This window comes from Macrotis lagotis, chromosome 1, assembly GCF_037893015.1.
Source record: "Macrotis lagotis isolate mMagLag1 chromosome 1, bilby.v1.9.chrom.fasta, whole genome shotgun sequence".
In the NCBI taxonomy this organism is placed as follows: domain Eukaryota; kingdom Metazoa; phylum Chordata; class Mammalia; order Peramelemorphia; family Peramelidae; genus Macrotis; species Macrotis lagotis.
In genome coordinates, this window is record NC_133658.1 from 176,964,353 (window position 1) to 176,989,074 (window position 24,722).

The 24,722-nt window shown below is 32.8% G+C and overlaps 1 protein-coding gene across 8 annotated transcripts in view; it reads left to right on the forward strand.

Moving 5' to 3' along the window:
• TASP1 (taspase 1) overlaps positions 1–24,722 on the forward strand; it is a 304,860-nt gene that overhangs the window by 44,360 nt on the left and 235,778 nt on the right. For all 8 annotated transcript variants that reach the window (XM_074209426.1, XM_074209427.1, XM_074209433.1 and 5 more), the window contains 3 exons: positions 7,820–7,940; positions 9,252–9,336; positions 17,315–17,394. In XM_074209426.1, the coding sequence (XP_074065527.1) occupies positions 7,820–7,940; positions 9,252–9,336; positions 17,315–17,394 (286 nt within the window). The remainder of the gene's footprint in view (positions 1–7,819; positions 7,941–9,251; positions 9,337–17,314; positions 17,395–24,722) is intronic.

Genomic DNA, 24,722 nt, shown 5'->3' on the forward strand with positions numbered 1-24,722 from the left:
CCCTATGAACCCTTAATGTAGATACTTCTAAATCCTGTGTAATCCTGACTGTAGCACTATGATATTTGATATATTTCTGGCTACTTGTAGTATTTTCTCTTTGACTTGGAAGTTCTGGAATTTGATTATAATATTCCTGGGAATTTTTGGGGGGGACTCTCAGGAAGTTCTTGGTGAATTCCCTCAGTTTCTATTTTGCCCTTTGCTTCTAAGCTATCAGCATAATTTTCCTGGAGAATTTTCTTAAAAATGAAATCTAGACTCTTTTCCTGGTCATGTATCCCTATAATTTTTAAAGTATCTCTCCTGGATCTGTTTTCCAGTGAGTTGTTTTTCCAGTGAGATATTTCACCTTTTTTTTCTAGTTTTTCAATCTTTTGGTTCTGTTTTGTTTTTGTTTTATTGTTTCTTGATTTCTCACAAAGTCTTTAGCTCCATTCTACATTTGAAGGCATTATTTTCTTCAGAGAGCTTTTAAAAATCATTTTTCCATCTGACCAGTTCTGCATTTTAAGGTATTATTTTCCTCATTGACCTTTTGGACTGCTTTTTCCTTTTGATCTAAACTGGTGTTAAGATGTTGTTTTCTTCAGTTTTTTTATATCTCCTTCACACCAAGCTGCTGACTTGATTTTCATGATTTTCCTATATCACTCTAATTTCTCTTTCCAATTTTTCCTCTACCTCCTTTACTTGAATTTCAAAATCCCTTTTGAACTCTTTCATAGCCTGAGGTCAATTTCTATTTTTCTTGTATGTAGAAGTTTTGGCTTTGTCATCTTCTGAGTGTGTATTTTGATCCTCCATGGGACCAAAGTAATTTTCTATGGTCAGGCTCTTTTTCTTCTGTTTTTACTCATTTCCCCAGCCTATGACCTGATTTTAATGCAGCTCTTTTTTTTCTGTTTTTTTTATATATTTGTATTTGTCATTATTTCATTAGTTTAAAATAACAAAGAATTAAATTAAAAAAGTGTGCTGTAGCAAGAAGTATGGTCCTCCACAGGACCAAAGTAATTTTCTGTGGTCAGGTTCTTTTTTCTTCTGTTGTTTACTCAACCTTTTGAGTGTTTTGGGACACCTCTTCAGGGACCTTGATTCCTTCAAGGTCTTATGAGGTGCTCTGACTATTCTCCTGCCCTGTGCTCTGTTTGGAAGGATTCCCTCTGTCCTGGAACTGTGAGGAAGGTCCTTGCTCTGCTATGGCAGCATTGGGGCCCAAAGTGTGACCTGGATCTGAACTTGGGAAGATCAACAGAGTCCTGTCCCAGGGATAGCAGAGAGACTTTGACAGTCTCCCTTGATTCCCTTACCATCTGTGGACTGAGCCCTCTAGAAGCAACTGCTGTGTGGCTCCACAGACCTACTTCCAGTTCCTGGGGCAGGCTGTGCTGAGGCCTGGTTGACCTGGGTTCCATACTTACTGTGGTGTAGCAGAGTTTTCCCATAAACCTTTCAAGTTGCCCTTGGAGATGCCTGTGCTCAGAGGTCTGGAAATTGCCACCGCTGCCACAGACCCAGGTGCCCCCAGGGATCTAGGAGCCTCTTGGGCTGTTCCTAGAAGTCTGGAGCTAGTTTGCTCTGGTGTGGCAAGGCCTGGCCCAGGATGCACTGTGGCCCTTTCCAACCCCAGTGGAGCAGACTCTTCCCTTGGATCTTCCAAGATCTCAAGGATCTTGGGCCAGAAAATTGATTCACTAGGTCTTTCTTTGGGTTTGGCCACTCAAGAATTTGGTTGGAGTCTTAATTTTAAGGCATTTGGAGTTTTCTGGAGGAGAACTTCTGGGAATTCCTGTTTCCACACTGCCATCTTGACTCTGCCTTTATAAAGTGTTTTAAAATAGAAAAAGACCATTTCAGTCATTATTTGAGAAATTAATAAAAATAAGAGAGGAAGGACAAGAAGGGGTAAAATATCTACCACTCTCCAGTTATGAAATAAAAACAACCCTTTGAGACAAGTACTCTAGATATTCCCATTTTGCAAATGAAGAAACAATCATGGAGAGATAGCTTGCTGCTGATTAGGCAGCTAGTAAGTGAAAGGTGGGCTTTGAACCTGTCTCTGAGGCTGAATTCTCATGCTAATTTCTCATATAACTAAACCATTCTTTCTGACCCAGGATCTCACTTTCTAAAAACTTATCCTTTCAAATCTAGAATGAGTTTTGTTATTTTCTTTAAGAATTGTCTTTTTATCCTTAGGTAATCAATCATTTGGAGTGACTGTATCATAAAGAAATTAAATATTATTAAAGGAATTCTTTTCTTTTGCTTAGTTATCAAATATTTATTTTCTTGTATTTCCATTTGTATTTTTCTTGTATTTCTGTTAAAGTGCACATCATTCAAAAAGATGTGCCATATACTCTTAGCAATTCAGAAGTTTAATGAATAATGAATAATTTTAATTTTAACTTCAAAATTTCTGATTTCTCATTTTTCCTCATTAAATACAATTATATAAGGTTCTATTGCATTTTTCTATTAGACTATTTCTCCCATACTTCTTGCTATAGCACACTTTTTAATTTAATTTTTTGTTATTTTAAACTTATGAAATAATGACAAATACAAATATATATATATATATATTTAAAACAGAAAAAAAAGAGTTGTATATGAAACCATATATCTCCTTATTTATAACTCAGTTAAAAAAATGTAGTAAATTCAACATATTTCTTCCAAAGCTGTTCTTGTTTGTCCCCCGGATGTTCTTCCTTTTCTCTTTTGTTCATTAAAACAAGAATAATAGTCTATTTAACATTTTTAAAAAAAAATGGAGATGTCATTATCACCATTTCTCTTTTCCTTTTAAATCTCTTCCCAAAACCTTTCTAGTAACAGATACCAAGCAAAAATAAATCCACATCCTGACTATTTCTGCAAAGGCATGTCTCAAACTGTATCTTGAGACCAATACTTCTTAGAAGATGGAGAGTGTATTTCATTGGTTCTCTAGAATAAAGCTTGGTCATTTCATTAATAAGAGTTCTTATATCTTTCAAAGCTGTTTTTCTTTATAAAATTATAGTCATTGTATTAATTGTCCTTGATGTGCTTACTTCAGTCTGCATCAATTTATACTAGTCTTCTCATATCTCCCTAAATCCATGTTTTTTTGTCTTTTTCATGTGGTGTAATATCATTTCATTATATTAATATGATGCTTTTTGTTTGGATGGTTCCCATTTAATGGACAATACTTTGGTTTTCAGTTCTTTGCTCCTCAAAAAGTACTGCCCAATTCAGTTTTGATCACTTTATAAGGGCAGAGTCAGAGGGATAGGAGTTTGAATCCAACCTCAGATGCTTGACACTAATTGTGTGATTTTGGGCAAGCCACTTAACTCTGATTGCCTCACATCCAGGACCATCTCCTCTAGTTGTCCTGATTCATATCTGGCCACTGGATCCAGATGACTGGATGAGAAAGTAAAGCTGGTAACTTAGCACAGCAGCCTCTCACTCAAATCCTATTCATGTACTGATGAAATAGACTTCTTCAAGAATGATGCATGTCATAATCACCTTATACCTTAGTTATTTCTATATCCTCTTAACTTAATCTTTAGTTTGTTTCTTCTAATATATACACATTGATATTACTAAATCCTTTTCATTCTGTCAGTCACTGCATTTGGAGGTAGGGATATTTAAAAAAAAACTTAAAATTTATTTATTTAAAATTTTTTTTAATTTTAAGGCAATGGGTTTAAGTGACTTTCCCAATGTCACACAGCTAGGTAATTTTTAAGTGTCTGAAGTCACATTTGAATTCAGGTCCTCCTGACTATAGGGCTGGTATTCTATCCACTGTGCCATCTAGCTGCCCCAATTTAAAATTTATTATTTATTTCTTTTTGACATTCTTTTCTTTTTAATTTTGAGTTCTACAATCTCTGATATACTCCTATCTCCATGCCTCCCCTGCATCCACTGAGAAGGCAAGCAATATGTGTGTGTGTGTGTGTGTGTGTGTGTGTGTGTGTGTGTGTGTGTGTATAAAATCCTACATATTATTCACTTTCATATTATCCAATTTTTTTCAGAAAACAAGAAAAATAATGAGAAAATTGTACTTCAATTTATTTTTAAAATTTTTTATTTCTAGTTAAAAATTTTATTTATTTTTAGTTTTAAATTTTTTCCCCAATCTTACTTCCCGCCCCCCCCCACCCCTCCACAGAAAGCAATTTGTCAGTCTTTACATTGTTTCCATGTTGTACATTGATCCAAATTGGGTGTGATGAGAGAGAAATCATATCCTTAAGGAAGAAACATAAAGTATAAGAGATAACAAGATCAGACAATAAGATATCAGATTTTTTTCCCCTAAATTGAAGGGAATAGTCCTTGGACTTTGTTCAAACTCCATGGTTCTTTATCTGGATACAGATGGTATTCTCCATTGCAGACAGCCCCAAATTGTCACTGATTGTTGCACTGTTGAAATGAGCAAGTCCATCAAGGTTGATCATCACCCCCATATTGCTGTTAGGGTTGTACTTCAATTTCTACTCAAAGTTTATCACATCTCTCCTGTGGAGGTAGAGTAGTAGATGAGTTCTTTGGAATCGTCTTGGATCATTGTATCTGAGTAGCCAAAATTTTCACAGCTGATCTACTTACAGCATTGTTGTTACTGTGCATATTGATCTCCTGATTCTTCTCATTTGACTTTTCTACAATTCCTATAGTTCTTGCCAAGTTTTATTCAAACTATTTCATCATCTTTTCTTTTGGCATAATAGTGTTTCCATCAAAATCAACTTATTCTATCATTCCTCTATTGATGAGTGGTCCCTTAATTTCCAATTACTACTGAAATGACTACTATAAATATTTTGTGCTTATGGGTCCTTTTCCTTTGATCTCCCTGCGAGTACAGACCTAGTAGTGGTATTACTGGATTAATGGTTAGGCATGGTTTGATAGCTTTTTGTTCATAGTTCCAAATTGTTCTCTAGAATAGTAGTTCATTTGTGTATCTATTTTCTCTTATCCTCCCAGTATTTCTGATAGTTGTGAGGTGGTATCTTAGAATTGTTTTAATTTGCATTTTTCTAGTTAACATTAATTTAAAGCATTTTTTATATGAGTATAAACAACTTTGATTATATCTTCTGAAAACAGCCTCTTTATATTCTTTGACCATTTATTGAGTGGGGAATGGCACTTATTTTTATAAGATTGATTCAGTTCTTTACTCATGCATATTTGAGAAATTAGAACTTTATAAAAGAAATTTGCTGTAAATTTAAAAAATTATCCCATTGTTCATGATAATTAGATTTATTTTCACTCCCCCCCCCAAGATTATGCTTGCTATTTTGAAACATGGATGTTTATATTGTTTTCTTTGTATCCTTAGGCTAATGCCTTGTATGCAGGAGTTAATTTTTGTGAAATTACAACAAAAAAGTTATGTCTCTCCTCTGCCAAATAAAGATCGTCGTCCTTAATTCAGTATTCATGGTTTTCCATAGCCTTCTCCCAGCCAGTTTTTCTAGTATTGTCTTTTACTTCTCTTCACTTTATTTTGACCTGTTTTTTCTTTGGGATATGCCCTTAACTTTACTGTTAGCCTTTGCTAGTGTTTTTTCTTCTCAGTTTTCTAAATTTGTTTCTACTTTGCTGATGCATCTATTTTTCAGAATTATTTCCAACAGTAAAGTTTTTCTGTTATGCTCTAAACTCTAGTAATTTATTCTTTCTCTAAATTCCTACATTCTATTGTCTATATTTTTGAATAATATTTTGTATGAAATATGATTACAAAATAGTGTTTCCAGGAACCAGTTGCCTCTTATAATCATCTTATTAAATGTTTTGTTAAATGGTTCTAATGTATATATTTTACCTTCCCAATTAGATTGTCAGCCTCTTTTGGACAGTGTCTTGCCTTATAGGTATTTTTGATTGAATGTGTATCTTGATATATGTCCCTTAGAAAGATATATTGCTATTTTGGGGTAAAGTGTTTGAGGTCTGCATTGTAGAATATACAAACTTTTGCTTAATATTTATGAATGATTATTTCCAAAAATAGAATTATGATGTCATTTCAAATTGCTGAATAGAACATTTATTTCATTGGTAGTTCCACAAAGCCCACATTGGTGGTCTTTTCTAAGAGTTTTCTCTGATTCCTTGTGAGGTTTGTAAACCTCTGTTACTGATTGTAATGGGAAAAATGCTTAGGCGAATTATTTCCTGCAGATGAATTTCCTTCTATCTGGTATGTAGTTCCAGTTATGTCATAGTACTGGGTTTAGCTTTACTTCATTCATATTCTGCATGGAAGATGAAGAAATTCTGGATTAAATCTGGGCCTCATTCATCAACTTTCTTGGGTTATGATGGTAGATCAATCCATTTCAAATGATCCATTTAAACATTGAATGATAACACATTTTTATTTATTTAGTGTCTAAAGATCACAAAGTATTTTCTTTTCATTCTGAGGGATAGATAGGTTGTAGAGTATTATTCCCATTTTACAATGAGGAAACTTAGGGTTTATGATTTTCCAAGCATGACTTATGTCATTGATTTTTTTTTTTTAGCCAGGCAAAAGAGTTAAGTGACTTGCTCGGGGTCGAACAAGTAGGTAATTGAGTATCTGAGGCCAGATTTGAATTTAGGTACTTCTAACTCCAGGGCCAGTGTTCTATCTACTATGCCACCTAGCTGGCCCAGGTCTCATTGAATCTTAATCTAGCACTTTCTTCTGACCTGATGATCAACTCTCTCCCCAGACTACCTTGTTTTCATTTTATATTTTTGTTTTCTCTTATTAGGGTGTCAGATCCTTATGAGCAGCGTCTTCCTATTATATTTCTTTTGTGCTTAGCTCACGGTGTCTGGCATCTAACAAGTGATTAATATGATTTTGTTCATTTATTGATGATCCATGCCGATCATTTTTCTTGGGAACATAGCAATCAACAATTATTTGTTAAGTTTTTAAAACATAGCAGGTACTGGGATGGAATGCAAAACTAAGAATTTTGTCTTTCTGTATATTGTATTTGACTTAATCCTGGATTATAGATGGTATTGATCTCAGGTTCATTTTAGGGCAGAAACAAACTTCTAGAATAAGTCTGTAGCAGAATTATTATATAAAAATTCCTCCAAAGTTGAAGTGAACTAGGTCTGAATAAATCATAAAATGTTTCCTGTACTGGATCACACTCTTCAGATCTGATGAAGTACCAGATCACTATAAAAACTAACTGACCCCTGTGAATTGGTCATAGCTTCTAGGGCATTCTGACTTTGTCATTCACCTCATGGAAAGGATTAAAATAATAAAACTTTACTCACTTTTTCATTGACTGGAGAGTAGTTTTGTATTTGATATATTATACATTTAATCTCAATAAAATCAAGGAAGAATGGGGGAGAATGCCTGCTTATGATGAATCTGATACCCATTTTAAAACTTTTATAAAGATTTCTATGGCCATTGATCTTTACCTAGACTATATTTTATTTTGCTTTATATAAATCATTTGTTTACATTTAAATGGATTACAGTATTACTAATGGTATTTAGGAATCGGTGAGTTTTAGAGCTGAAATAGAATCTCAGATATCACCTGATCCAGTCCTACATTTTACAGCCAACAAAATTTTGACCAGGAGAGGTTGAACTGCACAAAGTCATATAATTTATCAGTAGCAGTATCATTACTAGAATCCAGGTTTTCTGACTAAGTCAGATGTTCTTTCCATTATGCCATTCCACTTGGTTCTGTTGTACTTTGTAATTGGTATGCATATATTCATATATTTTTTATATTTTTAGGATTCCCCTTTTACAAATGCAGGAATGGGTTCCAATTTAAACCTTTTGGGTGAGATAGAATGTGATGCCAGCATTATGGATGGAAAGTCTTTAAATTTTGGAGCGGTTGGAGCACTGAGTGGTATGTTAATGCTAGTGCAAAATTTATTACTTTATATTCTGATGAGAATACTTAATTTCTAATTAAATGTCATAACTTAGTAATTAATTCTTTAGCAGCTTAAATTAAAAGAATAAATCTATTTCCTAAAGACATATTCCATTCTTTTCTAAATTATTGGAATATTTCTACAAATAGTTTTTTCTCTATTATAATTATACCATAAAATATTAATTATAAAATTTTACATGAAAAGGGTCAAGCAACTTATGACTAAATTTTTGTCATAATTCTTTCTACAAAATTTCAGATTAGTTTGGAACAAGTATTATTAAAATAAATATTATGAAGACTTGATATGAACTAGAGTAATGTAATTATTTCTGTATTTTTTCATTAGATTGGGTGGTTTGTTGAGAAATATTTTGGGATTTCCCTGAATATCTGACTTTTGGATTTTAATTAAAGTCAAAGGACTTATTTTCATTTTTAATTTACCCTACATGGTGTTTCTTTGTATTACCATTGTCAGGTACTTTTTAACATCTCCCTCACATTAACCTGCCATCCTGCTATTATTTTCTCTGTAGATTATGGATTATATTTTTAATATTCTCCACTTCTTTAATCTTCTAGAATGCCTTGAGAATTAGTATGTGAGCCACAAATGACTCCATTTTGACAAGCACTGTTGCACATGATTTGAAAAGATATTTGGAGAGAACTTATCAGTTTTCACTGCTGTTTTGTAGATGTGATCTTAAGCCTCTTGTGATGGTGTATAAACTATATATCTATGTAGATCTATTTTCACTTGCAGTGTAAACTGGATGTTATCAGTAGTCATGTGCATCTTTTAAGTAGATTTATCATAAAAATTCTACTTACATGCCTGGAAGTTTGTTTTTATTTCATTTTATCCAGGAATTATTTGATAGTAGAATCAAAGATCTCAAATTTTTTAATCTTATTTTTATTTTTGTCTCCCTGAATAACTTGAATAGTGGGAGATTAAACCAGAACAAAATAGATAATAAAAAGAATTTCAGTATCATTTGTAGTGCTTTAAATTCAACAGTTTTCTCAACAGAAAATACAAAAATTTACTATTGCCTATTCTTTTTGACTTTTCTTTGCATATAATACATGTTTAATATTTGTTTATTTGAATTTTATTAAAAATTGGATATTATTATTATGATAGTAAATTTTTTAGCAAGAAGAAAAGCTTTTTTAAGGTTTCTAAAATTGTCCCACCAAAACACCACAGAACTTAACTGGAAATCTTTAAACAACTTTTCCATCTCTATTTTCTGCTGATTTTCTTTTCAGGAATCAAGAATCCAGTTTCAGTTGCAAATAGATTGTTGTGTGAAGGGCAGAAGGGAAAACTCTCTGCTGGCAGAATTCCTCCCTGGTAATTGCTTTGTTCTGCTTGACTTTCCTTTCGCCTTTGGTCTTTAATGCATGCAATATTTGAAGGTTATTCTTATCCAACGAAGCTGATGCTAGCTGTGTACAAGTCTGTAATAGCGTGCTGGGAGAGGGAGCCCTACTTTGTTCTCTGACCTTGGAAAATCTTGTGTCCTTGGTATAGCTTTGGATAGAATTGAATGCTGTGGGATGTAGGCAGAATGGGGATCAGTGTTAATTTTTGACCTTGAGCTTGTTTATGTAGATGTTTATACCATTACCAGGTTTTCCTTTTTGATGTTTTGATTTTTCAAATTAAAAAAGTTTCTGAAGTTTGACGCCTCCTTTTTTGAGTTTGGAAGAGGGTTTACTGAGTTCTCACAACAAAAGTTGACACTCGGTTTTGTGTGCGTGTGTGTGTGTGTGTGTGTGTGTGTGTGTGTTGCATTGTACCATTTGGAGAAGAGCTGAATTTCCTCTTTACTGCCTAAGTTATGACAGCAGCACTGCAGAGTTACTCTTCCTACTATGCTTTATAATCTAAAGTTACAAGGAATGAAAGTTTATTGAATTTTGGGTAATCTCAGTAAAGTACCCAAATATGCATTGAACATATATATTTTTAATGTCATAAATGAGTAAACAGGATAAAATTAAGATAACAGTAAATACATTTATTATAAATATTTTTTCATGAAAATTAAGGGTGAAACAAAATATGATTTATTAAAATTAAACTTAGAATAATTTGAATATCTGGTCCAAGTAATGTTTTAACTTTGCTGTTTCAGTGCTACTGTACTTATCTTTTTGTATACTTAATTTTGTTTGAAATAATGTTGAATATGTTTGCTCTTTTTATCAATATGAAGTAAATTTAGCTAAATAAACTAAATAAAACTATTAAGTTAGAACCATATTAAATAGGTTTCCTGTAGGGCAGCAGTAAGTGCAAACAAATTGCTCCTGTACTTACTTTCAATTCAGAGGATGTATTTTAAGATGACCTTTTAACTCCTTTCACCTGTTTGGTATTGTGAATAGAATGTTTTTAACAATGACTTGACATATATCTTTTTGGTTTGAAGATAGAAAGGAAATAGTTATATCTTTTTTTAAATGAAAAATATTTTTTTTTGGTTGGACAAGGGTGCAGGAAATTTTTTTTTCTGCAGATTTTAAAAGTTGGCTGAATTTAATGAATATTAGATACTCATACTTCACTTATTTGGATCTCAGCTATCTCTGGAACCTTAGCCATCTGGAACTGCCAAAAACCAGGCAATGAGCTGCTAATAAAATAGTTATCATAAAAAGTTTATGTACTTTATTCAGAAAGATCTCCTCAGGGTATCATTCAAAACCTATTCATTTTACTATTTAATACACTTTTGGCATTTAAATTAAATTGAATCTCCAATATTTTAATGTTTAAAATTGAGTTTTACATAGAATATTCACATTTTGGTTATCTGGTTTCTAAGCACACAGCCTCTAAGAAGCATATTTTACAAATTATTAACAACAAATGTTCTAAGAAGAAAAAAATAACATTTATATAATATTTTACATGGTTTAAAAAGTCTTACAAACATTTGGTTTTCATAACTTTTGAGGTGGATATTTTAAGTATTTTAATGAGGCTTAGGTTAATTGAGTTACCAAAAGTCAGTTTTAGTAGGAAAACAGACTTTAGCCTATTTGTCTTTTTTTTTTTTTTTACATTTTTTTGCAAGGCAATGGGGTTAAGTGGCTTGCCCAAGGTCACACAGCTAGGTAATTATTAAGAGTCTGAGGCAGGATTTGATCTCAGGCACTCCTGACTCCAGGCCAGTGCCTCTATCCACAAATGCAACATTTGTTGATTATCACTATACCACCTAGCTGCCCCAAGCCCATTTGTCTTAATCATTCTTCTCAGCATTCTTTTCTTTCCACCTTTCTGAGATTGCTAAGGACAACAGTAAGATGTGACATATGCTAGCAAATGGGTGAGTAGTGACAGAAAGACTATTATAAGCATTACAGAATTTTAAAGTTCTCTCTCCTATACCTGTCATTTGAAACCATTAGCTACCAGATTCCAACTTACCTTTGCTATCTAAATGTATATAATTTCCCTTTACATACTCTCAGTTTATTCAAATTAAATTTTACTATTCCTCACTATGACACTCCCATCCCCTAATTCCATGTCTGTCTGTTCTAGACTGAATTACCTGCCTGAAGTGCCCAGAATACCCAGGGCCTAGCAAAGAAATGGAATGGAATAGATTATATGAATGCTTGTAAATTAATCACTTAGTTGTTGTTTGTTGCAGTCTGCTTTCATCCACTACATTTCCTTCTTGATCTCTTCTCAATCATATGCATTTTGGAAGCTTTCATGTTCTAAGACTTAACCATGTCAGTAGACTAGTGATATGTAAATAGATGACCTTTTATTTCTAGGAAAAGTCATTAAAGTAGCTTTGCAATTTCCAGAAGGTAGTCTAGGCCATTTTCCTCCCCTCAGATTTGATTATGATGAACAATTCAATGTCCATTAGTACTGTCTCTCCAAGATGAAAACACACACACACACACACACAGATATATACTGATCGACAAGATCTACAGAACATCTGTCTTACTGTGTCACTTAAATTGGAAAGTAGATATTCTTCATCCATTTATTTTTTTATGAAGGAAGGAAATAGGGAGGAAGGGGAGAAAAGAAAGGAAGTAAGGAAGGAGGAAGGGAAGGAAGGAAACAGTGAATTTTTAAGTACTCTTTTTTGTCTGGCAGTGTGCTAAATGCTTTACAAATATTTGATATCTGTAAGGTATGTGTTGTTATTATTCCCATCTCATATTAAAGGAAACCAAAACATCAAAAGATTAAGTGATGGTTTCAGGGTTACTCAGCTAGTAAATGTTTGAATTGAATCTAAGTCTTCCAGTCTCCAAGCCTAGCATCACCTGACTGTAGCTAACTGTGATAGTCCTTTTAGTGCTAATGGAAATCCTCCAAAACGCTTAGTTAAACCAGCAATAGTTGTTGTTGAGTAATTCAGTCATGTCTGACTCTTTGTGACCCCCATGGTTGTATTATCTTGGGATTTTCTTGGCAGATACTGGAGTGGTTTGCCATTTCTTTCTCTGGTGGATTAAGGCAAACAGAGGTTAAGTGACTTGCCCAGGGTAGTAGCCAGTGAGCATCTGTGGCCAGATCTGAACTCAGTTCTTCCTGAATCTGGGTCCACACTCTATCCACTGACCTAACTGCCTCTTCAACCAGCATATCATCTACAAACTGAAGTATATAGAGGACATTATCATTGCTAGGGAACCATCATTTACCTTGGATTTCTTCTAAAATAGTGGTGATCATAAACCTGATATGATCAGAGGAATGACCAATAAGATCATTTCTGTTTTTATTTCAGGGACTTTTTTTTTGTAAGGCAAACGGGGTTAAGTGGCTTGCCCAAGGCCACACAGCTAGGTAATTATTAAGTGTCTGAGACTGGATTTGAACTCAGGTATTCCTGACTCCAGGTCCGGTGCTTTATCCACTATGCCACCTAGCTGCCCCCTATTTCAGGGAATCTTGAAAAAATTTAGTGATGAGTGGGAAATATGAATTTTGTATGAAGAAAGCCTTACAGAAAGTTTGTTCAACTAAATTAAAATACATTATTAGCAACAAATAAACAGTTGAATCTTGCATTCTTTTCATATTTGAATCAGTTGCAAGATATTAAAGGTGTGGTCTCTATTCCCTATCAATGACTTCATTAAGGATGCATATGATGCTTACATTGACGATTCTTATATAAATTTTACAAACATCTAAAGTAGGCATACAAGCCAGCAATTAGTAGTACTTTTTAGGACTCTTCTGGTATTAATAAGTTCTGAGGTTTCTCCCCCCACTTATACCCCACCCCATGGCTAAAAATCTTGTGAATCAATAATTTCAACATTGTCATATTTATGTTGCCTCCACCATGGATCTCCTCTGTGTATACTTGGTCTAATCCAGTTGTTTTACCTATCTTTTTTTCTGTTTCTTGCCATCTCAAATTCATCTGCTGTCCTTGATCATTAAAAGGGTTTCTTCTAAAGATCTTTGCAAAAATCTTTTGTTTGTCTTCTAATTTTCATCTCTAACAACACAGGATAACTTTACTTTTAGTTTGAACTCTTATTAAGATTTCTGTGAATTGGTTCCTAATGTTCGAGAAGATGCTGATTTTAATCTTACATTATTCTTCTCTTTAAGACTTTTCAAATAAGTTTACATTCTAAATGGATTTTTTTCTTTGGTAGCATATTTCTTTGTTTGGCATGTCCTTCAAGTTTTTACTGACTCCAGTGCATTTCTGTTCCTTTAGTCTCCAGAAGGAGACTAAAGTAAAACTTGCACATGAAATGATTTTTTTTTTTTTTTTGTGTACTCACCACATCACTTTAAGAATCACGGATAACTTATTTAAATAGATCAGGATGAAATTTTGCTCTCTGTAAACCATATTTTCTTCTTTTTTCCCTAGGTTTTTTACTAGAATTTTGTTCTTTGTTCTAATAAGTTGCTAGTCTGACTATATAACTAATTTAGAAATAACGCCCACATCAGTAATAAGTAATCTCTCATTCATTAGAATATAATCAGTTTCTTGTGTATGTGTATTACTCTTTGATCACTCATATCCAGTGTCTACTAATACTTTTCTTGAAGAAGGTTCTTATTACTTATAGACTGAGGTTTTTATATGGTTTATGAGTCTTTGGCCCTTTGTTATTTATTCCTTTCTATGCTTTTCCATCATATTTCTCTCCTTTCTCAACTATTCCCACCTTTGCAATGAAGTTACAAATTATAGGTATATATACTGGTCTAATTTTTCTACCTCTTCATCCTCAATAGCTATTCGTTCATAAACTGCAGGTAATTTAATAGTTCTCATTTTGCAGATACTTTTGAAAACTGAAGTGAGAAGTGGCCAGATGTCTCATACTTGAGCTCTTCTATTTAGCTATAACTTCCTTTGCTCTTCTGTTTTCATTTATAGTGAGATATTTAGGTTTATTCTTTTTCTTCTTTTTTGGTCACTAGAAATATATCTTATTCTTAGGCTATTAATAATTGTAGATGATTAAAAAACCTTTTGCCCCACTCCCTCTATAACATCAGAATAGTGATCACACCATTCTATAATTTTCTTTTACTTTTTTATGGATTGTCATGACAGGAGAATTCATGACTGAAATGCCATCTATAGAAGCTGCATCTCTCTGTACTTAATTAGCAAGGCTATCTGTAGTTTAGTCTTTTCCTTCTACTTGAAGTCTTTGTAGAAAATGCAGGAGGTTAGAATTATTGTGGCACCCCTCAGAGGCGTGAGAGGACTTTGTGGAATGGAATGGAGTGTTTCTTATTAGATCTTTATTTTATATAGAACCCTGAATGTCTCAGTTAGTTCTGTTCAGATGTTTTATGAAATGTAGTAGAAAATGTAGTAAAAATTATAAAGAATTTGAGAGGTTACTGAGACACAGTAACTAGTATTTCACATATTAAAGTGAACTATTAATAATAAAGTTATATTCCATGGCATCTGCAGCTTAAAATTGTTTTCATTCATTGTTTAGTAGAAACTGTCTAGAGGATGACACTTAAATTGTGAATTTGGGGTAATGGAAAGATAATGGTGTCCTCAACAGTAAGTTTGAGAGTGTGGGAAGATTGAGGAAAAAATACAATGAGTCTGGTTCTGGACATGTTGAATTTAAGATGTTTACTGATGTTTTTCAAGGTGTCCAAAAGTCATTTGGAGATGTGAGTTCCTCACCATCAGTACTGAGGATTACTCTGCCCCCCCCAAATCCCCCCCCACTTAACTTTCCCTATCTTCTAATCAAAAATTGAGAAAAAAAATACCTTGTGAAAAGTAAGCATATTCAAGCAAAACCAATTCACTCAGTGATCATGTCTTAAAACTATACATGTATATCTACATTTTGAGGTCCTCATCTGTCTGTCAAGAGGTGAATAACATACTTTCTCATAAATCATTTGGAAATGTGCTTATCCATAGACATTGATCAGAATTAAGTTTTTCATGGTATTGTCATTCCCTTTATAAAGTATATTCTGGTTCTGATCAGTTTGCTTTATAGCAGTCCCTATTACACTGAATTTTCTGATCTTCTTATCTTGTCCTACAGCATAATAATATTTTTTACATTAATATACTAGTATATCTTCAGCGATTTCCAAATTGATGGATGCCCTCTTAGACTTTTGATCCTTGTCTTCCTTCCCCCTCCCCTTTTAATCTCTCTTTTCAGGATTAGTTTGTTTTGCTTAAGCCTATCCCCCTCTCACCCCCTACTGGGATTATCTACCCTTTTAATATCACCCTCCACTATCGCTCCTTGATTATTTCTTTGGTTAGTGAAGTATTTCTAAAAAAACTGTGAAATTACATATGTTCATTATTCCTCTCTATTTTAGATAAGAATTGGATTTATCTGATATCTGTTCCTTCCTCCTCTGTATTCTTCTCATGCATTCCAGTTGTTTAAAAAATATCAATTCCACCCTATTCTTCCTCCTTCTGTACTAGTCTATTTCTTTTTAATTATCCTTATTCTTCTTCCCCTTCAAAATCTCGGGAGAGAACCAGTACACTCCAGGCCCCCTGTTTTTCTTATTTAAATCCCTTAATACTCTTTGAAAACATGAAGGTTTGAAGAGATTTTTGTTTCATCTCAGCTTTTTAGACTGTTTATACTATATGACCATAAATAACATCCTAATTGCTTACATAAATTTCTTTCTCTTTATTTCTTATGTTTGTATTTCAAAGTTCCTACCCAACTAGAATCTTTTCATTCAAAATGTGTTCAAGTTCAATTCTATTAAAGATTCATTTTTCCTTCTCTAGGATTAAATTCAGCTTTTCAGGGTAAATTACCCTTGATAATAAACCTCTTTTGTCTTTTGAAATATTGTATTCTATAGTCTCCACTTATTTATAACAGAAGCTATCAGGTCTTTTCATGACCCTTTCTGGTTCCTTGGGATTTGAATTGCTTCTTTCTGGTTACTTAAGAATATTTTTTCCTTGAGGTGGGAGTTTTGGATTTTGTCAGTGATATTCTTGGGATATGGAATAATTAATTTTTGTCTCTTTTATTCTAGTTTTGTTTCATATTATTTTTAAGGGAAGATCAGGAGACTTTAGAACTGTGCCTGTCTTCTCTCTGCCAGCTTGGCTGGAAGTCCTCTTTTATTCTAGTTTTAAAGGATTCTTTTACTTGAATAAAGTTTATCATTTTATGTTTTAACCTATTTCAAATTTTTTCTAGAACTTTTATTTCATTTTTTGTCTCTTCATTTTTTTTCTAGTATTCATGAAGTCCTAGTGGATTATTTCCTTTGAGTCTTTATTTGTTCCTTCTTTTGGGGATTTTCCTGATCTACAATATTTTCATTTTACTTTGGTATTTTCTTTGATTTACTCTTGTCACTGGCTTTAGTTCCTTAAACTGGGATTTTGTGGCTAGGTTCAAATTACATCTTCCTGATATGCCTTAGACTGAAGTGGTTGGCCCTACCTTGTCTTACCCTCTGTATTTTGGATAATTACTACCTCAGATGTTAAGTTGCTCTGAATTTTTGAGATTCAGAGTAAGTATTCATAAGATTCTTAATTTTTACAACCTGCAGAATATGTTGCATATTTTTTCCATAATCTGTACAAAAACTGAGTCAAATCTAGTCTCCTAAAGCATAATTCTTTTTTTATACAGATTTTGCCCTCACATAATCAGTATTAAAAATACTTTTGCATACTATTATACATTTTAAAATTAAAAAAATAAATTTTCCTAGGTTCATTTAAAATGTACCAGTTTTCTAAGGTTTTTAGTACTGTCTTTTGTTAAGAATGGTTACACTGAATTTATCTAGTTTTCTTTTGATTCTTAAGCTTTTTAGTTGGAGAAGGAGCCTATAGATGGGCAGTGGATCATGGAATACCCTCATGTTCTCCAAGTGTTATGACTACAAGTGAGTAAAGCTTTTGAAGAAGTTAAGGAATGTGAGTATGTATGCCTATGTATGCTTGGAAAAGTGCTTGCTTGTGTTGTCAATTATAAGAAAAAATACAGAAGTTGTATATTAAAAAACCCGAATGTTATAGTTTTTTAATTTCAAAATATATTTTTAAGAGATTATTTTCATTCAGTTTTAGTCACCTTGAAATTCTGAGAGTTGGGATGGAATATCTTAAATATTTCAAAAAAATGAGGTAAAATCTATTTCAGGTAATTAAAAAATAAGTATGAGAGCATTTAGATACTCAAAGATTTGACTGTGGTCTGACTCTGCTTTTGTTATAGGTTAAGAATCAAATGAAAGATGAGTATTTAGTTTTTTGGGAAGAATGAAATGATCTCTTTGTAAGTAAAGTAAGCTTCATTTAATGTTTAACCTATACAGGAACCTTCTGGAAAAAGTAGCACTGAGTTACAGAGTAAAGAGAATTTAAAAGTTTCAGTTGAATAAATCAAAGGAAAATGCTACACTGTTTAATTTACTAATATGAACATTAATCTCTATGTTACTATGGGTTACAGAAGAACATAGTTGAAAGGAATTATGGTGGCCTGAGTTCTATTTTTACCTGAAAAAAAGTTTCCTTTAAAATATTTTCTTCCTTTTCTTTACTTGAGGACCTCTGATAAATGTAAACTTGCTCCCTCCTGAAACAGTTCTTTATATTGGACATCTCTGATAGTTGCTAAATTTTTCCTTCTATTGACACTAAATTTGCTCTATTCTGTACTCATATTTTTCTACCCAATACTTTTTCTTATGGTGTCCTGCTGAACAAGCCACATCTTCATTTTAAATAATAGCCCTTCACCTACTTAAACATAATAATCATCTTCCATTTAAGTCTTCTACTAATGGAGCAACCCCATTTGTGGGAACTCATCATTTTATACTTAACAATATTCTTTAAATGCCATATTCAGGTCTGTACAGTTATCTAGATGTGTTGTGATTAGGGCAGAATATTATTAGGAGAATATTATCAGGACATGTCAAGCTATTATTATGTACCAGACACTTCACTAAACATTAAAAGTGTGACTGAAAATGAAAAAGTGATAAAAATTTAAAAACTTGGTGCAAGATAGCCTAATAAATCTTTAGAAAACAAGTAAATACTTTCAAAGAAACTTGACAGCTAGAGATGTTGATTTTTCTACAATTAGACATAAACTTTTTGATTTTGGAAAAATAGCAAATAGATTTTTTAACCTAATAACCATAGCTATCAAAAAATAACTTGCCATAGTTTAGTCATTATGCAGATTGTAGTATTAGAGATTGAAAATGGATAATTTTTACTGCTGATAACTCATTTTTTTATTTACGGTTTTTTAAAAACTTGTCTCAATAAGTTCAGGTGAATGTAAGTTCTGGGTATCTTCATATTGTAAAATTTTAATTCCTAAAAAAGTTTTTGGAATTTTTTTTTTACTTTTAATGGTCTTAGAAGTCATATCTATTGAGAAAGATGATAGACTATAATAAATATTTTTAAAAATTTTATTTTTTTCTCATTCAGCAAAAATAATCTTTTTTTTCAAACCCACCCAAACCTTCCCTTACTCTAATAACATATTAAAAATAAAACCTCTTACAAACATGAATAGTCATATAAAACTAATTTCTACATTGGCCATGTCCATCCAGCTTTTCTGTACTTTCTTTTATTCTCTGCTGTATACTTTTTGTTTTTCTCCCTCCCTCTCTACCCTGCCCTAGACAAGACTACAATTAAGCACAAATTAAATATATATATATGTAATATATATGTATATATATAAGCAAATATACACATATATTCATATTTCTATTTGTCAATTCTTTCTCTGGAGGTGGAAGGCATCTTCCTACATAGGGCCAAGTTTTTACAAGATTTTCTAAAATCAGCCATCTCATCATTTTTCAAAACACAATGATATTTCATTAAATCATATTTCACAAACTTGTTTGGTCATTCCTCAACTTTTATGTATTTCTCCTGTTGTACATTCACTTTGAGAACATTTTCTGTGTTTTGTTGTGGAAGAAATAAGAGCCTAGAGTCTTCTGACCTACATTGTTATTTTCCCAGAATTTTCTCTTTAAAAATATGTAAAAGGTTATATATATTCTGTTGTATATGTCAATAAATTTAATTGCTTTGTTCCAGTTACCTTGTTTACAAATGGATGTAATTACCATCTGGAAACTGCAGAAATCTGCAGCTCTTCAGTAATTTATAGGCTTAGAATGTCCTAGGCCTCAGAGAGGTTAAGTTACTTGCTCATTTCACATAGCTGGTATATATCATAGGCAGGACATGAACCCAGGTCCTCCTGACTCTTACAGACAACACTATTCACTTCATCATGTTGCTTCTCTTTAAAAAGATTTGTTCATGGAAACAATTTTTTTTCAATTAATTTGTTTTCATTGTTTCCCCCCCCCCCCCAATCTCACTTCCCTCCCCCTCATACCCTATTACCCCCCCAACAGAAAGAAGTCTGATAGTCTTTACATTGTTTCCATGTTATACACTGATCAAAATTGAATGTGTTGAGAGAAATCATAACCTTAAGGAAAAAATAAAATATAAGAGATAGCAAAATTACACAATAATATACCTTTTTAAAAAAAATTAAGTCTTTAGTCTTTGTTCAAACTCCACAATTCTTTGTCTGGATACAGATGGTATTCTCCATTGTAGATACTCTAAAATTGTCCCTGATTGTTGCACTGATGAAATGAGGAAGTCCATTAAAGTTGATCATCACCCCCATGTTGCTGTTAGGGTGTACAGTGTTTTCTGGTTCTGCTCATTTTCCTAAGCATCAGTTCATGCAAATCAAATCCTTCCAGGCTTCCCTGAATTCCCATCCCTCTTGGTTTCTAATAGAACAATAGTGTTCCATAACACACACACACACACACACACACACACACACACACACACATATATATCTCACAATTTTTTCATCCATTCCCCATATGATGGACACTGATTCAATTTCCAATTCTTTGCCACCACAAACGGGGCTGCTATGAATATTTTTGTACAAGTGATGTTTTTACTCATTTTCATAGTGGTATTGCTGGGTCAAAGCTTATATACATTTTTCTTGCCCTTTGGGTGTAATTCCAAATTGCTCTCCAGAAAGGTTGGATGAGTTCACAGGTCCACCAACAATGCATTAGTGTTCCAGATTTCCCACAACCCTTCCAACATTGATCATTGTCCTTTCTGGTCATCTTGGCTAGTGTGAAAGGTGTGAGGGGTGTACCTCAGAGATGCTTTAATTGGTATTTCTCTAATAAGTAATGATTTAGAGCAATTTTTCATATGATTACAGATCACTTCGATTTCCTCATCTGTAAATTGCCTCTGCATATCCTTTGATCATTTGTCAATTGGGGAATGGGTTTTTTTTTTTTTATAAATTTGACTCAGTTCTCTATATATTTTAGAAATGAATCCTTTGTCAGAAATATTAGTTCTAAAATTGTTTCCCAGCTTACTATATTTCTTTTGATCTTGGTTACAGTGGTTTTGTCTGTGCAAAATCTTTGTAATTTAATGTAATCAAAATTAACTAGTTTGTTTTTAATAATGCTCTTCATCTTTTCCTTGGTCATAAATTGCTTCCCTTTCCATTGATCTGACAGGTAAACTATTTCCTGATCTCCTAGTTTGCTTATTATATTGACTTTTATGTCTAGATCCTGTATCCATTTTGATCTTATCTTGGTATAGGGTGAGAGATGTTGATCTAATTCAAGTTTCTGTAGTCAAACTTCTGATTTTCCCAACAGTTTTTATTGAAGGGAGAATTTTTAAACTCAGAAGCTGAACTCTGGGTTTATCAAACAGCAGATTAATCATTTCCTGCTCTTTTGCACCTAGTTTGTTCCACTGATCCACTACTCTTATTTCTTAGCCAATACTAGATAGTTTTGATGACTGATACTTTATAATACAATTTAAGATCTGGTAGGGCTAAGCCACCTTCTTTTGCACTTTTTTTCATTAAAACCTTGGAAATTCTTGACTTTATTTCACGATATGAATTTACTTACAATTTTTGCTGACTCATTAAAGTAAAGTTTTGAAATTTTGATTGGTAGGGCACTAAATAAGTAGTTTAATTTAGATAGAATTGTCATTTTCTTATATTAGCTTGGCCTTTCCATGAGCAGTTGATATTTACCTAGTTTTTAAAATCTGATTTTATTTATTTATTTACTAAATCTGTTTTGTAGTTGTTTTCATAGAGTTTCTGAGTCTGCCTTGGCAGGTGGACTCCCAAGTATTTTATTTTGTCTGAAGTTATTTTGAATGGGAATTCTCTTTCTAACTCTTGGGAACTGTATCTTGCTAGTAATATATAGACATGCTGAGGATTTTTGAGGGTTTATTTTATATACTGCAACTTTGCCGAAGTTGCTAATTGTTTCTTGTAGTATTTTAGATGATTTTTTAGTATTCCCTAGGTATACATACCATCATGTCATCTGCAAAGAGTAAGCGTTTTGTCTCTTCCTTCCCAATTCTAATTCCTTCATTTTCTTTTTCTTCACTTAATGCTGAAACTAACATTTCTAATACAATATTGAATGGTAGTGGTGATAATAGGCATCCTTGTTTCACCCCTGATCTTATTGGGAATGCCCCTAGCTTATCCCCATTGCACATAATGCTTGTTGATGGTTTCAGATAGATACTGCTTATCATTCTAAGGAGCAATCAATCCATTTATTCCTATGCTTTCTAGTGTTTTTAGTAGGAATGAGTGCTGTATTTTGTCAAAGGCTTTTTCAGCATCAGTTGGAATGATCATATGATTTCTGATGGGTTTGTTATTGATATAATTTATTAAACTAACAGTTTTCCTAACATTGAACCAACCCTTAATTCCTGGGATAAATCCTGCTTGGTCATAGTGAATTATCCTAGTGATAACTTGCTGTAATTGCTTTGCTAAGATTTTTATTTAGGATTTTTGCATCTATATTCATTAGGGAGATAGGTCTATAATTTTCTTTCTCTGTTTTGACTCTTCCTAGTTTAGGTATCAGTACCATATTGGTGTCATAGAAAAAGTTAGGCAGAATTCTGTCCTCACCTATTTTGCCAAAGAGTTATATTAGATGGAACTAAATGTTCCTTAAATGTTTGATAGAATTCACTTGTGATTCCATCTGGCCCTGGAGATTTTTTTTTCTTAGGGAGTTCCAATAATGGCTTGTTCAATTTCTTTTTTTGAGATAGGGTTATTTAAGTATTTAACCTGGGCAAGTTATATTTTTGTAAATATTCATCCATTTCACTTAGATATCAAATTTATTAGAATATGGTTGGGCAAAATAATTTTGCATTGTTATTTTAATTTCCTCATTGCTGGTGAGTTGCCCTTTTTCATTTATGATACTGGTAATTTGGTTTTCTACATTCTTTTTTTAAATCAAATTAACCAGAGGTTTATCAGTTTTATTGTTTTTTTTATAAAATCAACTCTTGGTTTTATTTATTAGTTCTATAGTTTTCTTGGTTTTGATTTTATTAATGTCTCCTTTAATTTTTGGAATTTCTTATTTGGTATTTAATTGGGGGTTTTTAATTTGTTCTTTTTCTAATTTTTTTAGTTGCATGTTTATAAAGTTCATGGATTTCTTCTTTCTCCAATTTATTCATGTAAGCATTTAAAGATAACATATATATCCCCTTTATAACTGCCTTGGCTGTGTCCTATAAGTTTTGGTCTGTTGTCTCATTATTGTCATAATCTAGCATGAAATCATTAATTCTATAATTTGTTATTTGATCCACTCATTCTTTAAAATGAGATTATTTAGTTTCCCATTTTGTTTTACGTCTATTTTTCCCTGGCCCATTTTTGCATGTGATTTTTATTGCATTGTGATGTAAGAAGGATGTATTCACTATTTTTGCCTTTCTACATTTGATTATTAGGTTTTTATGTCCTAGTACTTGCTTGATATTTGTGTTAGTTCCATGTACTGCGGAAAAAAAAGTATATTCCTATATATTCCCATTCAACTTTCTCCAAAGGTCTATCATGTCTAGGTTTTCTAACATTCCATTTACCTTCTGAACTTCCTTCTTGTTCATTTTCTGGTGAGATTTATGGGAGGTTTAGGTCTCCCACTAGTAGAGTTTTGCTATTTATGTCTTCCTGTAACTCATTCAACTTCTCCTCTAAGAATTTGGATGCTATACCACTTTGTGCATACTTATCTAGTATTCAAATTGCTTCACTGTCTATGACACCTTTTAGGAGGATGTAGTTTCCTTCCTTATCTCTTTTATAGAGATCTATTTTTGTAGCTGCTTTGTCCAAGATAAGGATTGATACCCCTGCTTTTTTTTCAGCTGAAGCAAAATACATTTTGCTCCAACCTTTTACCTTTACTCTGTATGTATCTCTCTGCTTCAAATGAGTTACTTGTAAGTAGCATACTGTAGGATTCTGGTTTTTTAATCCAGTCTATTTGCTTATTTTTATGGGAGAATTCATCCCATTCACATTCAAAATTACTAACTCTTTATTGCCCTCTGGGCTATCTTCCCTCTGTGTTTATATTTTTCCCCTTTTTTCACTTTACCCATATTCCCCAGTATTTTGTTTCTGAATATCACCATCTTCAGCATTTGCCCCCTTGTATCCAACCCCTTTCTCCTGTCTTTCCACCTTCTCTTTGCCCATTCTTCCTTCTTTTAGTTCCTCTTTTCCTCCCCCCTTCCCCTTTTCCCTTTTAATACTTTAAAGGTAAGATAAGTTTCTTAACTTAATTGATTGTGTGTATGTTAACTTTAGGCCTAATCTGATGAGAGTAAGATATAGGCAGTTCTCACCTCCTCTTTCTTCCCCTCTATTGCAGTAGGTCCTTTGTACTTCTTTATGTAACGTGATTTACCCAATTCAATCTCCTCCATCCTCCTGTCTCTTTACTCTCCCTCCCTTTTAAGGAGATTGTTTTTAAATAATTCTGTCAGAGTCATGGATAAGTCATGAATGTCTATCACTTCTCTCCAAGTGTATTCTCTCTAATAGAGTTATAATTCTCAAGAGTTATGAGAATCTGTCCCCGACATGGGGATATATCCAATTTCATTTTATATGATAGCATTTTTTTTTACCTTTTTAAAAAAATTTTCATGTGTCCCTTGAGTCTCCTGTTTGATGTCTAAATTTTCTATTTACTCTGGTCTTTTCATCAGGAAAAGTTGGAAGTCTCCTATTTCGTTAAATGTCTATGATTTCCCCTGGAAGAGAAGGCTC